Source organism: Melospiza georgiana, chromosome 1 (genome assembly GCF_028018845.1).
Source record: "Melospiza georgiana isolate bMelGeo1 chromosome 1, bMelGeo1.pri, whole genome shotgun sequence".
Lineage (NCBI taxonomy): Eukaryota > Metazoa > Chordata > Aves > Passeriformes > Passerellidae > Melospiza > Melospiza georgiana.
In genome coordinates, this window is record NC_080430.1 from 30,043,155 (window position 1) to 30,064,778 (window position 21,624).

General features: G+C 38.5%; 1 protein-coding gene across 2 annotated transcripts; it reads left to right on the top strand.

Annotated features, from left to right (window-relative positions):
- The first annotated feature begins 3,143 nt into the window (after positions 1 to 3,143).
- On the top strand, positions 3,144 to 21,097 carry LRRC72 (leucine rich repeat containing 72). Of its 2 annotated transcripts, none has more exons than XM_058033495.1 (9): positions 3,144 to 3,178; positions 4,704 to 4,777; positions 8,151 to 8,220; positions 10,274 to 10,355; positions 11,616 to 11,729; positions 15,898 to 15,987; positions 17,889 to 18,053; positions 19,240 to 19,267; positions 20,728 to 21,097. In XM_058033495.1, exons 1-9 carry the CDS (start codon positions 3,149 to 3,151, stop codon positions 20,891 to 20,893), a joined length of 819 nt encoding a protein of 272 aa, XP_057889478.1. In that variant the 5' UTR covers positions 3,144 to 3,148; the 3' UTR covers positions 20,894 to 21,097. The 2 variants fall into 2 exon arrangements, with proteins under 2 accessions (XP_057889478.1, XP_057889485.1); XM_058033502.1 differs by having other exon boundaries at positions 17,892 to 18,053.
- The last annotated feature ends 527 nt before the right edge of the window (positions 21,098 to 21,624 follow it).

Here is a 21,624-nt window from a genome sequence, read left to right on the forward strand (position 1 = left end):
GTAAAGTACTGTCAAAATCATTGAGAAGTAAAAAAAAGGCAGAATGATTTAGCAAATCATTATGGTCCAAGTGTCAGTTGCTAGACAGTGATAAAATTCTTCCACAGAAGAGTTTACCTCAGAGATGGTGAAGCATGTGGGCAGAACATGACAGCATCCAACAGAAACAGATTTAATCTGAATTTTATTGTCCCTAGCAAATCTGTGTTTCTGTAATGTGGTTTTTAAAGAAATACAATGACAACCTCCTATATCTGTGGTGTTTGGCCAAAGCATGGACATACTAGGAGGCCTCTGAAGTAGAGAACAAAGGGTGTCATTTCCCAAGGCACCTGTAGCCTGATCATTTACAAAATCAGCAACCTCCTGTTCTGCCCTATCACCTTTGTCAGTAAAAGCAGATCTGCCTGTGCTTTCCCCTATTTCTGTGTTCTGTTACCACATACTATAAAGTCACGTTGTCTTGTTGCAACTGCTTATCCATGCATGAGCACCTAAAATACTTTTACTACATAAATATGAAAAAATATGTATAACAAATTAGCCATTATTCTGAGTAACCCAAAGGAAAAATGATTGTTCACTTATGGACAACAATTCAATTCAGGAATAGTAATAAATAGGTGATAGGCTACATATTTTGGGGAAAAAAAGCCGATACCAAGCAACTGCAAAATATGGTCACAGTTCAGTCTGAATAAAAAAAAAAATTCTCTGCCCAAATTCCTTTAAACTCATTGGGAATTTTAAGAGTCGGTTTGCAAATGCAGAAAGAAATAGATATTAACTTTACTGAATTTGAGACAGTCTCTTTGTAATCATCCAGATTAAGTCTGTAATACCAGTTGCTAATAGAGACAAGCACCTCAAAACCCCAAAGCATATCAAGTGAACCCCTCACCTCATGTACATCACACCTCTGTGAGGGAAAACAACAAAAAACCTTCCAGAAGTTCCCTATCTCTCTCTCTTTTCCCTTATTTAATTACTGAATTTTCTTGTCCTGTCATGTTAATTGGACTAAATTGATAAGTCACTTTCATTATTAAACATGACTTTAATAGCTACCTTGACTTTCACAATTCTAAACTGGTAGCTCGATCTTGTTGATTGAAAACACTGAACTTGAATGTAGAATGAAAAAAATACAGAACTCTTGTACCAGTTTCTTCTTCTCCATTACAGTCCCTCTCTTCATGATTTTAAATACCCTAGAGATATTTTTAGAAACTAAAATAAGGGATTAAAGCAATTCCTCTTGTCAGTTTTATACCTTTAACACGTCTAGTTTTCTTATTTGAGGTTTCTATTTGTTTAAAGCTACCTAGCTGAAATGGAAGCCACCCACAGAATTTTTTCTATGAAAATTAGATATTTGCAATATAATACTTGTACTGTAGTTCCATTCCTCCATCATACACACTACATCTAGCTTCAGCGGTCTGAACAAGCAGAGGCATGCACATAATTAATTCCATGAGGGACAGCTTATTCATATATTTGCACACACAACTCTTGTTCTTTGTATATCAGTTACACATAATTTACAATGACTATTTCTGCTAACTTGAGTACTCGGCGTAAATTAAATTCTAAATAAAGCTCCAAGTTTCAGACATATTTTCGTTGTAGCTTGATCAAACATTTTCTTTTGTCCTACTTGCACATGAGTGCGTGCGCACACACACACTGGAAATGGCTTTTTCTATTCTTCAGCTTGTGCTATGCAGTAAAATAGTTATAAAAATAGCAACATGGCAACAGTTGCTTGCACATGTGGATGTCATAAACATTTTGTGCTCCTTTACAGCCAAACTCAATCCAAAGCACTGTCACAGCAGTGGGCCCACTCCAGGAGCCGGCACGGGAGAGGGGCTCTCAGGCACCAAGGTGATTTGCAAGTTGCAAGGGAGTAATACATACGGTGTGAATTAGCTGTAAATTAAATGCACAAGTGTTTTCTTTATAAGTGACATGTATTCTGGAGGAATTTCTTCACAGAATGGGTGATTAGACATTGGAATGGTCTGCCCGGGGAGGTGGTGGGGTCTCAGTCCCTGAAGGTTTTCAAGGAAAGACGAGATGTGGCACTTAGTGGCACATGGTCTAGCGGGCATGATGGGTTTTGGTCATAGGTCGGACTCAATAATCTCAGAGATCTCTCCCAACCTAATTAATTCTGTGATTCTGTGATATACATACATAGACATAGGATCTGTGCTTAAAAATAAAGAAACCATAGGAATATAGTTAAAAAAAAAAAAAAAAAAAGCAAATATGAGTTTTGAGCAAATGTGATCCATGAGACAGCCCAGAGGTATCAGAGGTCTCTCCCAGTTCCCCCTACCCACTGCCCACTGGGGTCCCTTACTAGCCCACCCAGGACCCTTCCCCAAATCCTGGCTCCCATTGTGGGCACCCCTCGCTCGCTATCAAGCTCCTTCCCCAAATCCAGGCTCTCAGTGTGAGCACCCCTCGCTCGCCATCGAGCTCCTTCCCCATCAAGAAGCCCTGCCTTGATCCACACCCAGGCTGGGGCTCTCATTTCAGTGTCACACTATTGCTACTGGGTCCACTTCTGGGACTGCCAGCTCAGGAAGGACATTGAGGTGATGGAGCATGTCCAGAGTGAGACTGGGTGGAGTCTGGAGCACAACTCTTGTGAGAAGTGGCTGAGGGAGCTGGGGTTGTTTAGCCTGGAGGAAAGGAGGCTCAGGGGCGACCTTATTGCTCCCTACAATTTCCTGAAAGGAGGGTGTGGCCAGGTGGGGGTCGGTCTCTTCTCCCAAGCAACCAGTGACAGGACCAGAGGACAGTGTCAAGCTGTGCCAGAGGAAGAAATAATTTCTTCACAAAACGGGCGGTTAGACATTGCAATGAGCTGCCCGGGAAGGTGGTGGAGTCACCATCCCTGGAGATGTTTAAGGAAAGACTAGATGTGGCACTCAGTGGCACGATCTAGTGGAGGAGGTGGTGATCAGTCACAGGTTGGACTTGATTATCTCAGAGGTGCTTTCTTAAACCGATTCCGTGATTCCAGGTGCGTGCTGGGGGTCCTGGCCCCGACAGCCCACTCCAGCCTGGCCCGGCCGTGACCCGATCGCGCCTCGCGATCCTGCCCGGCGGCCGCCCACAGCGGGGCTCTAAGATGGCGGCGGCCGACACGGCCGGCGGGCAGGTGAGCGGGCGCGGCCCCTCCTCTCCCCTCGGGCCGCCCTGGCCGCTCCTCTCCCCGCCCGGCCCCGCCCGGAACGGCGGCCGCCCCGGCTCGGCCCGGCTCGTCGCACCCGCCCGGTCCCAGCGGCCTAGGCCTCGGCCTCTCGCTCTGCTCGGCACCGCCACCGCACCCCGAGGCGAGGCGCGCTCCGTCCTCCCCCGCGGGGCGGCAGCGAGCGGCTGGGATTCTCCGAGAGAGCCCGGGCAGCCTTCCCTGTCCTTCCCGGGCCCGCGTGGTGCTGCGGCGCAGGGCCGGGGCTGACAGGGCCGGGGCTCCAGGGTGAGGAGAGGATGAGCTGTCGCCTAACGGAGTGTGCGAAATACGGATCTTTGAGCACAGCCTTCCTGTGAAACGCTGCCCCGGGTTGGTGCTCTCCGCCGTAGGTGTGCTTTCCCCGTTGTCATGTCGGCGCTCCCCATCGCTGTGTCCCGCAGTGCCGGGGCCTGACTTGGGGTGTCTCACAGCTGCTTTTCTCCAGAGATCCCCTGGTGTTCCATGGGCACATCGTGCACGTGTAGTAACACAACTATGGCCATTTGTTCCAGACCCTCGCCCTTCCCAACACCTGCAGTTGGCAGCTGGCCGTGCCCAGTTCTGGGCAAAAGGCAGGGTCCCACAGGCGCTGTGGGGAATAGGCGGCCTGCGTGTGCCTGGCTGCCTCTGGCCGGAGACTCCCACACGTCCCACTCATTAGCAAATTATTTTGTGTAGGTTTAGCACAGCCAGAACACGCTGCAGTGCTTGTGCAGCCAATACAGGCCACTCTCGACATGCCCGTCAGTGATTCTGTGCCATTTTATGCTCGTGAGGTTGTATCAATTTTGTGTTCTAAACAATAGTGGTCATAATGATGTTGGGCACAATAGCTCATGTATTAAACCCATTTTTTCTGATATGCATTTTAGTTTTTATCAACCACTAGTAAGAGAGATCCATAATTCTTACGATAATGGGTTTTGTTGCTTTTGCAAGTTATGACACAGGGATATACTCTGAAAATAAAAATCGTGTCTGCATTTTTCAATGTTAAAGGTACAAGCAGAGTTTTCTAGATGTGTAGTTTTAAAAGCTCACGTGCATCGTTTAAAGTAAAGCTGCATAAAATAAAGTTGCAACTGTAGTGCAAAGTAAGCAGTTTCCTTGCTCATCACAAGTACTGGGCTAGCTGACCTGAGTGAGAAGCCCATTCTCCAGTTAACATATGTTAATTTCTCGTTTCATGTCTACCATCTATGATTCCCCACAGGACAAGAAAATTAGTGTGAGTGTAGCCTAATCACCAGAGTATTTTTATCAATTTAAAATATGACTGGAAATTTAATACCGCTCTATCTCTCTTAGATTATGTTACAGTTTGCTGTAATAAGGTGCTGTGATACATGTATTAATTTTGGTTACTTTAAACGCTGAGTTCACATATGTTACAGTGTAATGACTCCATAGTGATACAGCATGTTATACTGACAAATGTACTGTGTACTGTCAGGCAATAGAAAAGCAGCTGAAGATTTGTGGCTATAAGAGCAATGTGGATGTCGTGGCACTGTATCTGGCTAGACAGTAAGTAAAATGTTTCTTGTTTTGACTTTTGCTAAAAGTAGAGCACGCAGTAAATGGAAATCTCTCACAGTGCTTTCTGTACCAGGAACTCTGAACATCATTTATATGTGAAATACCAGTAAATCGTATTCTTACATACTCCATGCATGTTGTGAATGAAGAAATGGTAAAAGTGCACAGACTCACAGCAACACTGTGCTCACAGCTAACAGCCTCATCCCTAGATACACAATCTGTCTCCAGCAGCCCGGAGTTGCTTGAGGGTCTGTGAGTTCCCAGAGTTGTACATGAATTTCTGCCATGGGGAGCAGAGGAGGGAGAGCTGATGGGCTGATCTCTGCCTGTTCCAACAGGCACATAAGGCTGGGTGGAAGGAGTATCAAGAAGGCAAATGAAAGAACACAGGACCTGCCCAGTCTAGGAACTGCCAAATTTCTGACCTCCCTGAAGAAATGTGTTACTGCAATGGCAAAACTCAGTGGTCCCACCCTTGAAATTACCTGCAACTGTACTGCTGAGAACTGAAGGGAGGGCAGGGCAAGATAAAGTGAATCCAAGCACAAGAACACTTCTTTTGGGCAGGCAGTGCTGATGAGAGAGCTGATCTCCTCTGAGAGCTTAATGAAGCAGCTTGAGATGTAGGGCAGATGAGGAGAAGACATGCTGAGTGAAAGAAGGCAAACTTTCATGAACCTGTGGGTGATCTGGGTTGATAGAGGTGTGTGCTGCAGCATGAACATGCTGAGAGGCTGCCATAGGGATGGATACATGACAGGACATACTTCAAAGTTTTGGGAAAGCGTGCTTGGAATTTCTGGCCAGGGCACAATTCCAAGTGTTGCATACCTGTCTGCAGCCTCACAACTGCATCCACTGCTCACATGGTTGATGGCATATAGAAAAACTAACGTAGTTTAATAATTCAGGGACAAGGTTTTTAAGGTCCCTTGGTCCAGTGAGTGAAAAAAAAGTCTTAAGGGATTAATGGATTTCAGTATTGTCTAGTCTGTTTTTAGTGGAAATTATATGGTCTTGAAAATCTAAATGTGCTCACTAATATGTTTAAATTCCTTATCACATCTCCTGATGTACATCAAGAAAGTATTTGATGCTTTGTGAGGTAAAACATATAGTTACTGTCAAATTTCTTAAAATGTGCCTTTTAGAAAGAAGAAAAAAGATAAAATTTAAGGGAGAAGTTTCAATAATGAGAAAATTACAAGGGGCATATATACATACTTTCTGAACAATACAATTAATATACCACAGATGTAAAGAATTAAGACTGTGTATACAATCTTAATTGCCATATTTTCTGTTTTTAAATGCTTAAATGTGTGCCCTCACTAGCTTTCAAGTATTTTTTTGGTATAGAATAAAAAGAAATGCTCACATGGCAGATAAGTAAGTGATCTGTCTTCCCATTAAACCATTTTGGTAAAGATGATGCAAGATGGATTCTTTCATGATTGGATAGAAATGAACTCCTTTTATTCTATATCAGTTTATATAAACTTGAACCCCAGCCAAGCTCAGTATCAGATCATGCCTCCTTTAGTGTTGGTTTGGCATATTTTTCTGATAGCTGAAGTAAGAAAATGGAAAAAAAATTAAAGTTAATCAAATAAGAGGGAATGAGTTTATGTTTTTAAACGACTACCATTAAAGGAACATGAAACAATGTATTTTGGACACTGAAAGCTGTCATCCCAGGAAAACTGATTAACTTAGCAGTAGGTAGAAAAAGAGTGCTGCAGGCCAAAAAGGATCAGTTTATAAAAGACATACAAAGTCTGGAAGGCATGTAGAAAAGGACAGGCTCTTTTAAAATGTTAGAGGAATTAAGCTCTACCTGGGGCAAATTAAATGCCTTAATATGAAAACAAAAAAAAAAAAAGCAAAGCAGCAAACCAAAACCAAAAAACCAACAGATTGAGGCTTGGAGATAGTGAAGACGAGGCTGTTACTAGACAGGGAGTAAAGCCAATTAAATGTAAATCTATAATCTAGCTATAGAATGGCAGTGACCAAGAATATAAGAAATTTTGGCTTTTTTACCTGAAATGTAGTTCAGGGATGCACAGGAGAATTAGATAAGAGCTCTGTAGGAGCTCTGCATGTCCTGTCAACAGCCATCTGCTTGTCCCTGCCACTTGCAGTAATGTCTTTTTCTGTTACTTGTGGCAGCAGACACATTAAGGATGTGTTTGCAGGGTTAGTTCCTACGGCTTATCTGAGGAAGCCAAAGAAACAGTTTAAAGTAGCAACATGAGAGGATAATCTGATTTTCAGTAGTACAAGGGACTAAAAGTATAGTGCCTCAACTTTGTAGGGTTTGCTCTTGACAGACTTTTCATTTGCAAGATGCGAAAAGGCATCCACCCTCCCTTTGTCTGTACCTGGAGGGTGTGTTGGGAAAAAAACAACCCGACAAGTAAAAAGACAGCATGGAAAGATAGAGACCAGACTATACAGTTGGAAAACAAACATGCCTTTAGCCTAATGATATGAGGTGAATTTTTATCAGTCCTATTACCTTCTGAAACGCTGGCCTTCATCTTGCAACACATTAAAATCCACAAGAAAATTTTTATTATGGCAATTAAAAATTGTCAGGTAAAAGTAATTATAATTTTTCTAGTGGAAATTAAGAGCATTTATTTATAGCAATGAAAATAAAGAAGAGCAGTTAGTTAAAATCACTTGGTAGCTCACTAATATTTTCTGGTCAGTAGGCAATTTTTTATTTATAGCACACTAGCAAGCTCAAAGTGCTAGATACACAATGGAACATAAAACCATACTAGCGCAGGGGAGATCATTTCAGCCTCAGTGGATGTACTAAGTTTCCATGAGAATAGGACAGGAATGGAAAAAAGGCAAAGTTCCCAATATACACTAATAGGAAGAATAATAAAAAATGCACATTGACATGCGTGATGTCTGCCTTCTGTTGGCTCCTCTGGCACTGTGGCTGGACAATCCCCACTGCACCTTCAAAGCAGTTTTGCTTTTAGCTTCATGTCCCCAGGGTGCCAAACCTCTCCTCCTGTGTTCTGAGCAGGATTTCTACAAAGTGCAAAGTACATGTGACTCAGACTCATAACTCATGCTGTTATGGAAAAGCAATTAATGTATCACTTATTTTGTTCCTGTTTCTTTGCCACCTGCTGCCTTGTTATGTTTGCAGGTGTGCAGAGTGCTTACACTGTCTCTGCCACCTTCTCTTTGTGTCTTTCTGTACTATAAATTCTAAGGAAGTGTGCCTTTCTGGTTCTTGTCTAATATTATTTATGGAAAATAAAATATTTATCAAATTAGTAAGCATTATTAATGTTAAGAAATTTATTACTCTTTTTTTTTCTCCCATCAGAGGACTGAGAAGTATCCCAAGTCTATCCCAGTTTCGCAGATTAAGGTATTTGTGGATTAACAACAATAAGGTAATTAGATATTCCTTTAAAGAGCAGAACAATGCATCCATACTCCCTGATTATTATTTTGTGGTCTTTTCTAGCATAAAGTATTATATCTATTGTCAAACAAATAGATTCTTTTCAATTTCCAGGCTAATTTAACTGTCAAATAGAACAGATTTGAAGAAAACTCTTTTTTTAATTTGACATTGCAGAGCTAATATATTTTCCTTTAGATTCACATTAGATTTATAAATTCTATTTAAGGAGCTGAGGTTTTGTGCTAATTCCTGAGCTCCCAGTGTAATTGGAGCAGGCAGTTCTTGGAACAGGCTGAGGAGTGATGCAGCTGTGGGACAGGAGTGGACTGCAGAAAATGCAAGGCTCTTCTTTTATATTCTGGCAGACATGCATAGTTTATTTCATGGCAGGCTGGTGGTTGAGGTGAGGCCCCTTTTTGATGTCATGCACATGGGAGTGACATAAAACTCTGTGAAATGAGTTTCACCCTGAGTACAGGAAGCAGCCCTGCAGGTCTAGGGATGACAGGGTATGAATATTTTACTGTACTGTAGTTTACATGACTTCTACAGTGGGCCCAAATTCTTCCATCTCCAGAATTGCTTGCTCAGGTAAATAAGTAGATCTGCAAGCAGCAGAAAGAATAAATTTGCATTCCCTGTCACTTCAGAGTACATGTATATCTGATGCCCCAGGCTAACATCAGTTATATGGCATCTTATGTCCAATTCATCAGAAGATCTCTACTAACTATTTATGAAAAGAGAAAATGCATAGATATATTAAAATGTTAAACTAAAATCACAGGTATAATAGGGCTTTTCCTTGTATAGTGGAAGGACATTAAAGAAAAAGAAGAAATGGCCTGATGACTAAGCTGAACTGATCTTGCTGATCAAAAAAATAAATAAATTGGAGTTTTCCACAACTCTCACTTTTCTTACCTCAGCAGTAACAAAGAACATTCTTTTGTTGTTCTATATAACTTATGTGGAGAAGTCACTCAGTGGCTTTTCATAGGAGAAGTCTTACTGAAATGCCTCAATAGGAGCAGCATATTTTTCTGTACTTAATGATTTTATCAGAAAAAAAGCAAACTTCCAATGCTTCTGAAAACAAAACTTGCCAAAAATAGGGAAAACCATTGTACAAGGGAGTGGAAAAACTTCTGTCTTGTGCTCTTCCTTCCAACTTTTAGGTGCTGTTAATACACAGAGCAAAGCACATTGATTTCAGAGTCAGTGGCAAAATTCAAGGACTGAAATAATTCCTTTCCTGACAAACTACTTTTTGTCACAGAAATCAGAATCAGGAATAAAATTCTGTTTGTTGTTCTTGCATTTAAACTGTAAGATAAAAAGTTCAGCACCATTAGTACTCCCATTTCTCAATGATTATAAAGGACAGCATGCTGTCCCACTGCAGATACTTTACCTTGCACTGGAGTCAGAAGTGTGTTGGAATTGAGCTCTCCAAACAAGGTGTGATTCCATAGGAACTGAAGACAACTCTTTATTTGGAATACACCCATATTCATACTGATTTTTTATTCTGTAACTAATTGATTCTCTGAGTATGATTGGATGACATTTCTGATGAATAAGAACCATAAGAACCATTTTGTGCTCTTTGAGCTTGCTGGTAAAAGAGCAATTTAAAAACAAGATGCTGGGCTTATTCAAATGACATATTTCAGGAATATTCTTAAACCAACGTAGAATTATTATGCTCTACAAGGGTCTTTTAACAATAAAAATTATTTCAAATATGAATAGAAGGAGAGAAAATGTGCAGACCAGTCATTTGAAGAAATCTCTTTCCAAATACAAATGTTAAATGTGTAGTTCAAAAAATTAGGTAAGGCTCTACTGCTTATATTTGATTTGTAATTAGTACTTCTAATGAAGGTTCAGTTGTCAAGAGAATCCTTAAACCAGGAGTCTTAAACAGAAATATAAGGAACTACCTGTGGTTAAACAGTTTTCCAGAGGCCATGTTTATAATTCTCCAGCACCACATTCAGAGTGACATATAACAGTTTGCCTAACTCTAATTTCAGATCCAAGATTTAACCTTCTTGATCAAAAACTATTACTTGACTGAACTCTATCTCAACAATAATGAGCTGACAGATATATCAGGTACCAATCCTCCCTTTTTAAGTTGTTGAGCAGAGGCCTATACTTTCTTTTTTCTGTATTGGCATTCAAATTTATAAAACTGGATTACAGCAAGTAATTTACTGGTTGAAAGATCCTATGTATGTATAATTAATACATGATAATTATTAGGTATTTAATTTTTCCAACATACTTGAGTGACAATAAGGTGATCTGTTTATTCTGGTTTAAGGGATGAAATGTCATTCACTTTATGTCAGGCAATTGTGAAATATTTTTGATCTTACATGATCATATTTAATATTGAGAATTTATAACCAGAAGTATTTTGCAAAGTTACTGCCAAACTTGATTTATTTTAAAAATGCATCTGTCTTATACTTCTATTTTAGTTTTGCTTGTCCTTGTAGATTAAATGGCTTTACCAGACTTCTAAATTTGTGAATGAACAGGCCAAAGCATAATACATTTCTAACTATTTTAGACATTTAAAATGTTAATTTATCTTTTTTTCTGTCCCTATGAAATGCTGGATGAGAAATGATGTTGATTTGTTTCTGTGAGATTTCAATCAAACTTTATCTTTGAAAGACATAAACATAGATACAAGAGACAATACAGGTGATAACAAAATATGGATAAACAGAAGGGTATCATTAGTAAAGAAATGTGAATAAAATGCTGTATATTATTTGAAAAATGGAATATCTTGATGTGTGAGGATGTGAACACAGTCTGGGTCAAAGCAATATTTTGTAACAGCTTTTTAATACATCAATAATTACTTGAGACAGAACTATTTTCTAAGGAATGCACGATTTACTACTTGTGAGACAAAGGTAGTATTAGGTATATACTGTTCTTTGTCAGGCAAAGGCAATATTAGGTCAAGGTAAAAGGAAATTAATTAACCGAAGATTACAGGGATATAGGAGGAATGAAAGGAGGTAGAAGAGAGGTTGCAATTGAAGCTGATTTGTTGATGCAAGGTAATGTGGACAAATGGAAAAAATTGGAATGAAAAAAAGGCATGTGCTTAAAGGATGTGACTAGAAAGGTGAAAAGGATATTGAAATATTTTTAATTTATTGTTTAATTAATATTGAACTATTGAAATATCTTTAATTTGTTGCTTAATTAACACCTCATGCAATGTGTTACTAAAAGACAGGCATACATAGATAACTAAAATACCAAATTCAGTGTACAGCATAGCAAAATATTGTTCTAATAAAGGCAGCTATGGTGAGAATGATTAATTATTTTTTCATTTTATTTCAGGTGCTCTGAAACACCTATGTTCCTTGCAGATTCTGTTTCTTCACAACAACGAGTTAAGAAAACTTGGCAAAACAGTGAAGGAATTGAAAGGAATGATAAGCTTGCAGACTCTAAGTAATACCTAATTTTTATTTTGCAGAATAGCAAGTAGTAGCTTTTTAGTTTCTTATCAGGATGTTTCTTGTCTATTTCCACATCATTTGCCAATAGCTTTTGAAGTTAATTAGCAATTTCAGCCAAATTTGACAGAAGAAAGAGATCTCTAAGACATGAAAATTCCACAAAGAGTGCCTCAACTGAGGAAAAACTGCTAAGTGAGTTCAGAAGTTAACTTTTTGGCTGCTGGCTGGCAGTAGCTTGGATGATGTCTAAGCAGTTTACAGCTGCCTCTCTGTAATGGAACCCAGGAGTAGGGTGAGATTATCATAGAGGTGAAAGGAGTTGAAAAATGGGTGTTAACTGCTGTTGAGACTGTGAGTGATAGCTTATAGAGCCCAAATTCCTGCCTCATTAATTCTCTTGCTTATAGAACTTCCTTTCTGCATCTTTTTGGCAGACTGGATTTCTAGAGTCTAAGAATAAATGTACTTTAGGTGTTATTCATAACAATGTCTGTTAAGGAGCATACTTTCTGATACACTGGCTGAAAATGAAAATTGCACCATCTCTGAAATTTCAAATGAAGTCATACAAGACAGTGTTGGTGCCACTAAGTTACAATATAAGAAGGTAGGATTATATGCTAATAAGGTATTGAAAATGAAAATATAAGCAGTGTTTTTCCATGATTCTTAAAGGAATGTCAACATAGGTCATGCCAAATGCTTAGTACTTGGAGAAGACAGTAAACAAGTTTTGTGCCTTGGTGACATGGTTAAGGAGGTGAATGTCAGAATGTCACCAGGCCACAACACCTCCTTAAGCATTCAGAAAACTGAATGTGTGATTGTGGGAAAGGAAAATATGAATGAAAAATTAAACTTTTAATTGAACTTGACCCCGAACTGAAACTAATAAAAACAAATCAAGTGTTTAGGAAGACAACATGCCAGCCAAACTATTGAAATGCTTGTCATTATATGCAAGATAGAAAAATGAGTCCATTTAAGAATGCAGTTGTTTGAAGTGATTAGGCAGCGTCTGGAGAGACTCCTATGTATGAATGGTGCAGTCACTTGAATTTAATGTTAGCTCTACAAATTAATAAGGAGCTTCAACAAGCACAGGAAGTTTGTTGTAACCTTTTGCAACCATCTGTGGGAAATGCAGAGCAGATAGTTAAAGTGCTGCTGAGTTATTATAAATGGCAGTTACAAAGGCACAGTGAAAATTGTATGCAAATTGGACCAGCCACCACCACAGAAGTGTCTGAAAGAACAATCAAACAATATATATAATATATTGATCTACCCTAATTTAAAAAAAAATTGTTGTTTAGTTCAAATATTTGTACAAGAATAAAAAGTAATCAATGGGAGAAACTTAATGACCTTAATAATCATAACTTTAAAGTCATTCCTTCATGATCTTTGCAGTCATGAAAAAAATTGTCAACATGTTTGCTTCAAGGGGATTTTGTAATAATGAATTCTCAAATTAACAGGTCTCTACTAGGTTAATAAAATGCTCTGTCATATTTGAAGTAAATTAAATTAGTAAATGAACAAAATAAATTCTAAAAGTCATATCCTATATATCGTATTACTATATAATTTATCTGCCTTCTTGCAATATTAATAAATATTGAATGGGTGCAGAATTTGCACTGTGTAGCTTTGCAAAGGGCTGTGTCCACAACTCACTTTTATAAAACAAAACCAGTGAGGCTTCTCACTGTTATGAGGTAGATCTTTTTTATTGCTAATCTGATTTAAAGAAAAAAAGTCACTCGGTAACCCTCAATAGAGCTTCTGGATGCTTAACAACATTTTATTATTTTGTAGCTCTTGGGGACAATAGAACTATTAAAAAACACACTATTATTGTTTGCTTCAGGAGTGGCATCCAGCTGCCAAAATGTTGCATTTCTCTTGCTGAAGGCTCTCTTGTGATTTTAGCCACTGCCCTGCACTGGATGTGTAGCATAAGAACCATCCTTCAGCAGGTGTCTAGGGAAGACACTCAGCTTCAGAAGATTTACTGCACGTGCTGCCTACAACTGCAGCCTTTTGGGAGATTCAGAGTGCTGCCTTATGGGCTCACCCTGTGCTCACAGCTCCCTTTTGGAATCCAAGATTTTTGTTACATACTCTGTAAATTCCCTCAACTGATTTATTGTCCACAGCTGATAGCATGCTGCTGCTAGACCTCAGGAAACTCTCTTGTTCACTATGTTTCTGCCCCATGTGGCAGAGGCACACTGTTTTCCTACACTCCAAATAGAGAAAACAGACAAAACTGTGGAGGAAGAAAGCATTATCCTAATTTGTACAACTAAAATTGCATGACCTTGACAAGAAAGTAGATAGCTCAGCCAGAAATTGATCCCAGATGTTTTGTAAAACAAAACCATCTTGATCTGTACAAGGGTTGAATTTGTTGTAAAAATGAGTAGTAGAAAAGTGCACATTCTCTAAAACAAACCTACAAATCAGTGTTGTTGAGCAGAGACATAATCCAAGCAGCATCCAGATTCACAAGTTTAATATCAGATCTGTTTTATGCCTTGGAAAATATTCTCTTGAATATTTTTTTGTTCTACTACCAAACATACCTGCTTTTAGAGATCTTTCTGAAACATTTTTCTGAAACATTTTGGAGTGCTGTGATATATTTTCTCAACTCAAGAATAGACTTATCAGATACATACATAATATTCTTTCTGATTAACACTTTCTAGGAAAAAAAATTCATTCAGTTAAAATAGAACTTTCTTTTGCTGCCACCTCGTGGGTGTTTAACTAATTTTAAGTACAGCAATTTTTAAAAATACGTTCAAGAATGAAAATAAAAAGTTCTCTGAATACATGAACAGGTGTTTTCTATGAAGGAGAGGACAAATGCTCATTCCAGCCTTGTTGTATCTTCAAAATACCTGTTAAATCCCATCAAGCACTGAGCCCTTTCAGCAGTCCTGAAGAACATGAAATTACATTTTGTAGGTTACAAATCTGTGTGGAATATTTTCCAACTTTTTTCTTCTACTATCTCTTACTTGCTTCTGTAATACCATCTTCCTCTCCCTAACTGCTAAATGACATATTCTTTTTTACCCTAGAGCAAGTATTAGCCACAGCCTCTCCTCAGAAAAACAGGTGACTGCAGACTGTAGCAGTAGTTGTAAAGATGATTAATTTAAGATTTTTTACCCTGCTCTCATGTCAAGGTGACAGCCTCCTGATTATTTTTACTGTCTTAGAAGAACAGCATTTGTATAAGGAAATAAAAAGCATTATAATGTTTTTTGTTTAGAAAAGAGGTCCCACCCTACAACACTTGCTTGTTTATTAGCTCATCTGTGAATGAGCCAGTTTCTATTTTAATCAGCCTCAGATATCACTGTCACTTATCAAACTGATTTGGCATGTGAGCTAGGCTCATGTTCCACATCTGGCCAAGCAGCAGCACGGGGCTGATACCTGTCTCTGTGTTGCAAAGGTTTGGTTAGACAGGTAGTGTGAACCTGAACATAAACATTTTAGTCAAGTTGCTAATGAGCTTTTGGAGCTTGGCATCTCCAGTGTCAAGGAATGCAACTAGAACCCAGGTTCTTAGGAATTAAGGCCCTCTGAAACATTATTCTCTTATGTTTCTTGAGTTTTCAAACTCATCATCTGTCAAAATATCAGAAGGCTGTGTATTTGCATTTTATATTGTATCTGTGGGATACAGCCTCTTATCAGCTCTGATAGTGTCCTAGGTGATCATCTGATATTAAAAACTCCTTCCTCCTACAAATTCTGTGTCTTACATTTAAGCTGTCACATATAAAAGACCATTGCCATTTAAAATAGGGATTACCTAACACTCCATAAGAAAATCAAAGGCAAACACCTCAGTATTTTTTGCTATAAAGGTTTGGAGTGCATGATGACACCTTCACTGAGTTCTTGCCAGTGGTATTTTGCATCTCTGCAGTAAGTCAGTTCCTGCAGTCCATGTTTAGATGAGTAATTTCACATGTGTAAAGTGCTTATGCAGCCTAAGAACAATCTGAATTTGATATTTTGTACAAAATCTTTGGCTCCTAGTGACCTTTAATTGTCCTGCCTTGCAAAGTTGGTGTTTTGCTGGATTTGCTTTTTTGTGATATTGGGGCTTTTTTTCTGTGTTTGTTTTGCAGACCTATTCCATAACCCTCTGGAATATGATCCAGACTACCGGCTCTATGTGATTTACTTCCTTCCTTCAGTTCAGCTCCTGGACAGGAAGTGTAAGGACTGCTTTCCTCTCTCACAAAGCACTGTCAGCTGCCTTTGGTTCTAACCAGTTTGGAAACACAGCTGAAATTACCCTATCTGTTGTTTCACATGCATTTGTTGATAGAGAAAGAGAACTAATCAACCAGATACCTGTTTTTTGTAAGATTTATCAAGAAAAAAGAGTTTGCATGGCATAAACACTGTCAAATGTTTTTTATTTCTTTTTAAATTATGTTGGTTTTTCTTGTATCTTTGTTTATTTGAGTAAAGATAAAAACGTGCTTAGAAGTGTGTACCTATCTCTGTGCATTCACTGGTATATTCACATGGGTGAGTGTGCTTACTTAGGTTTGTACATGTTTCTGTACAATTTAAGTACATATATGCACATTTTTTGATAAGGTAAATGCAGAACAAGCTTTCAAATATAATAAATGTCCACAAGTTATCAAGAGATCTTTCATAGCTTGTCTACTGAAAATTCTACAGAAAAAAAAAGTTCTTAAGAATAGCCAAATTTTAAATCAGTGAATCCATAAACATGCCACAATGTACCCAGAAAATCACCTTTGGTGATTTTTATCTCTGGTATAAGGAGAACTGTGTGACTGACAGGACTGAAAATTACTGGAGAGCACTGAGAAAGTAGCTGATTCCTACCTCAGCTCTGTGAGGAAGCAGTAAGGAAAATCCAGGACCTTGAAAAGGGACTGAGCAAGGCAGGTGCAGGACATGTGCAGGTGCTGGGGAGCTGTGCAGCTGTTGTGCAGGAAAGCTGCTGCATGGGCCCCAGCAGGTGCCAGGGGCTGATGAGGAGTTGCTGGATCTGACCAGGTGCCCATTTGCTCACAGAGTCATCATTCTGCACAGGTACCCCCACTCTCCTGAGCACTTGCTCTGGTGTTACACTTGTGCTTAGCACATCTGCCAGGCTGTTACTAAAATATCACTTTTTGACTGGGGAGCGATGACTGAAGCTTAGTGTGCTGAAAAATCCGTGTTGCATTTACACGTCTAGAAACACTTCCTGAAAACTTCCTGGACTTCATCACCTAACTACAGTTCTACTGTAATCAGTCCTGGATTAAGACTTGAGGCAGTAATTTGTATCAAGCTGTATCCTGGACTTTCTATTTAGTGAAATATTTCTCTAAAACATTACAAAGCTTCTTCACCATCTGTAGAACATTACCAGCATAGTCCTGGCTGTCTCCTTCACACAAGACATGTGCTCATGTTCCACTACCTTCAGGCATGACTACTGCAGTTCCTTCCTAATTGGTCCCCTAGACACCATGACTCCAAAACTTCCCTGAACTGAAAATCCTTCTGCCAGTTACTTGTTCTAAAAGTTTAGCTGACTTCTGTTCCATAGCTAAGTACTAGATTAGTTTAAGGTTCATAAAATTAAGCCACCATCTCCAATTTGATTTAACAGCCTCAAACCATTTGTTTAAAAATTAAAGTTATTTCTCTTAAAGTGGAAAACAGGAAAAACTTAAATTTTTCTTCTGATTGCACTCCTAGGGTTTTCCCTGTAATTGACCAATGGGAATTGAACTGGTCTTAAACCAAGACTTGTTTTTGCTATTCATAAAGACACTTCCAAATCTTTACTTACTTCTGCAGGAGATCTCATTTAAGTAGCACGAAAAATCTTGCTTTCTAGCATCTTCATTTAAAACTTCTGATCCTACTGCACTTAGAAGAAAATACTTTACTGTATAAGGCTTCACCCTAAAGCCTTAGAAAGTATCACTCCATGTTCCCATTTTGAATTGCCATGAAATTGTGTAATTAATATTATTATTGTTGTTAAAAAAACCGCACAGAAAATGTATGAATCACCTTTTGTATGCTGCCTTTTCAACTGATAGAAATAAAATTAATTTTTTCATATCCCTTTTAACAGTAGTTACCCAAAAAGAAAGGGAGTCAGCACTTAATCTCTATAACCCCAAAAAGGCTTGGATGGTGCAGTCAGTGGCTTTTGAGAAGAGAGCAGACACATCCCTGGGGACAACACTGGGATCTGGCAGATGCACTCAACCAGCCAGAAGACCAATAATGCCCTCAGGTATTTATAATGCTCGAAGGAAGGCATGCATTTTTAGGTCATTTGAATTAGAAATGTTTTTTTTTCATTAATCTGATAAAACATTATTGGTTTTAGTAATAAAATATAAATGCATCAAGAACTCAGCTGGTTTGCTTCATAAAGTAAGTAGTCGTGGCAGCAGCAGGCAACAAATGAATCCTTCTACTGAGACTATTGTGGCAGATAAATTCTAGTCATACCCTGTAGTTACAGAATTGTCCTTAAAGATAACTGAAAAATTTCTGTCAGTAAGAGTCTTGTGTTTAGTTTTACTTTTATTTAAAACATCTCAATCGACTTCTGACTCTCAGTGCTCAGCATCATAAGAGTTGTGATGCCCTCTAGTGCTTTTACAAGATCATCTCCTGAAGAAAATATTTTCTTCTAGTGTTCTAAGTTTTAAGTATCTGTTTTGTAAGCAGATTCCTCTTTATGTTTTCCAAGCTAGGAATATTTTAATGATGTCTTATAACAGCATATAAAGCAATTTTTAGAGTTCCTAAACCATTCAGATCTTGAAGGCAGCATGAAAGCAGGTGAAATACCAGCTGGAACCATGAGACTTGTCTCACAATCCAGAACCAACTTTGAAATCCCACACAACCTTGTCAGCTTTTGATGTTTTAAAGATAAAACCCCACCGTTGTGCATAGATAACTGAAACTGTAGCACTTTATATAGTGTAGATGAAAGTTTAGAAAGTAATCAAATACTGCAAGTTTTTTTTAATGTATATATCACAATAGTAAAACTGAAAGCAGTGTATTTAACAATGATTTTGAAGAGGTTGGGGAAAGGAGGATAGTTTAAGCATATTTAATCATTTGTTTTGCTGATGATTATCAAAGCAGGCAGACAGCTGTTTATCTCTACCCTGCAATCTTACACATCTACAGTGGCATCATTTTCTGTGAAAGAAAAAAAAGCCTGGATGTGTCTGTCTACAGGAAATAAAATACAAAAACCTTAAAACTACCTACACTTAAAACCCAGCAAATACTTGCTTCCATAGTAATTTAATAAAATATTATCTTAAACATTTGAAATCATGTGCTAGTTTTCAATTAATTTGAACAAGCAATTTAGGATCAGGATAGCAATCAATTCTCAGCTACTCAAATTGCTGTACAGCCATTAACATCATAATTTGAACTTTCTCTTATAGGTCATGAATTTGGAAATAACACTAATAGGTAAGTGATGTTTTCAGTGTCTTCTTCCTTTTGCATCTCTGAAGCATTTAAGTTCCTCTTCCTCTTCCTAAGTAGAGAAAATGTCTAGTAAAAATGAGCATTTGAAACAGTTTCAGGTCTTTGTATTCAATATCGGTGCAACTCTACCCTAGGTTTGTTGTCTAAATTTTAGTATTGAAAGGTATTCCACATTTGGGAATGGGTACATGAAAATGCCATTTATTTGTAAGATCAAACACTGATCACTAGAAAAAGCATGCTCAAAGTATTAGAGCATCAGAATAGCTGTTCTGTATTATGTCCCAGAAAATGTTCTCCTGACTGGCTGTTCAAAAACACACTCTCTGGAAAATATTATGACTTGTAGAATGAAATTGTTTTATTCTGTATGTGATGTTGATTTTATTCTGTTCAGTTTCAAAATCATAGAAATAAATGTAAAAGTTTTATCTCTGTGTCTGGATTGAGACAGGAGAAAAGTTGCATTTTAATGTGATGATATTTTAGATGCAAACTTTGTAAGAGCAGATTTAGGTATCAAAGAGCAAACTTTAGGTATCAGGCTTGGCTTTACTTTCTAGCTTTACACATGAGAAGATTTGAAAAAGGCATTGAAGTAAATAATAAAAGCCTACATATAATATCCTTTAACAGTACTCTGAGCAGAGGTCTTTAAAAATCAAGTTATTTCTGTTGAACAATTAAGTCTTACCTGCCTTCAGTGCAGCAGGCTGTCCTCATTGCTGGAATGGATGTACAGCTGCCTGGAGTCATTTATGGAAATGCTGAGGCTTTGCAAGGTGTCTTTCCATGACAAAGTGCATGACACTCAGTGAGACAGTCCTGTGGCTCCTATGAGGTGTGTTAGTACAGGGACATCTTTAAGAAATAAGTTCTTGTAAGACAAAGTTTTAACATTGTATGTGAGTTGGAAGGTTTTGGTTCCCTGTCAGTGCTGCTGTGGTGGTGTGAAGCTGCTGCTTTTCTCTCCCAGACAGCAGCTGTGGCAGGATACACCAACACCAGCTCACAGCTTGGAGAATGGATATTTGCCTGTGGGCTAGTTAAGAGATCCACAGTGAAATAAATGTGCATTTCCAGTAATGGGTACCAAATCACTTCAATCATGTCCATTGAATCAGAGCATTAAAAGTATACAACTTTTGTGAGGGAAAAAACTGAAAACAAAGAAACATTTTTAAGTCTACTATAAATGTTTAAAAAATAATTTAGAGCATGATTTTTTCAAATAGAATCTCATGACTCTGACCTTTTTTCATTTTGTTCTGCTTTATTAAATTTGGTAGAAGAAAACCTACTGAAAATGAAAAATTTTTAAATCCTCCCTCTTTAGTGTCATCATGACTGCTACTTTCATTTTCCAGAGAGTGTGTCTTGTGAATTAGTTCTGAAGGGGTTTGGAATGTTCAGGTAATGGACTTGCTTTGTTCTTTTGGCAGAGTACCATTTGAGGATCCTGAAGATGCAGTTTTAGTGCGGGCAATGACAAGATCTCTAATGGAATTTTCCTCTGTGGACTGGAACAAAGTAACCACCTGTCCAGAAAGGCGGCTTGAAAACAAAGCAGAAGAGCCCCCTGAGAAGCTGACAGTCCAGTTTAGATGAAAAAAACCCTACTTTTTTCTCTAATGTTAACCCCATAAGTAGGTTAACATAAAACAAGTACACAAAGTACACATCGAATTGAGTGAAATTCCAGAAAAAAAATGTTAGTGTAACATTTCTTTTATCATATGTTGTATAGAGAGTGAAGAAATTAAGATATGATAAACAGTGGCAATATTATAATAAAAGTTGCTTGAAATGGAACCCTTATCATAATTTTGTTATCCAAAAGTACTAAACTGCTCACTAATTTTTAGGAAACTAAGGATAAATTCTTTTATTTCTTATAATACACTTCTTCACATACTTCTTCCATTCTGTCAAGGCCGAAGGTCAATGATGCTTTCTAAACATTTCCAAGTCCTTCTTTCAGGCTGTAGCTTGTCTGCTGAGTTCCTTCCTTCTCTCCTAAGTTAGCCCAGAGCCACAGGACAGTCTGTGTTGGCAGGGATCTCTGGAGCTTATCTAGTCCAGCTTTCCTGCAGGAACCAGGGTGGAGATGAGGTCTGATGGGGAATCAAAGATTTCCTGTGAGCAAGGCTCCACCATTGGAAGAATGAAAGCAGGATTGGTGCTGGGGATTTAGCACACTTCCAAAACCCTGACCCTTTTGCCCTGAAGGGATGGATTTCAGAGAATCCTTGAACAGCAACACCCCTGAGAGCTCCAAAGGCTGTGAATGGAACAGGGAGGCAGCAGCACTTCTGCATTCCCAGACCCCAGAGTGGAGG

What these genes read in the sequence shown, in the direction of transcription:
- LRRC72 (XM_058033495.1), top strand. Translation starts at nt 3,149, where the DNA reads ATGGCGGCGGCCGACACGGCCGGCGGGCAG. An exon ending in CCGACACGGCCGGCGGGCAG is followed by an intron (nt 3,179 to 4,703) that starts GTGAGCGGGCGC and finishes GTGTACTGTCAG; the next exon opens with GCAATAGAAAAGCAGCTGAA. An exon ending in AAGACCAATAATGCCCTCAG is followed by an intron (nt 18,054 to 19,239) that starts GTATTTATAATG and finishes TTTCTCTTATAG; the next exon opens with GTCATGAATTTGGAAATAAC.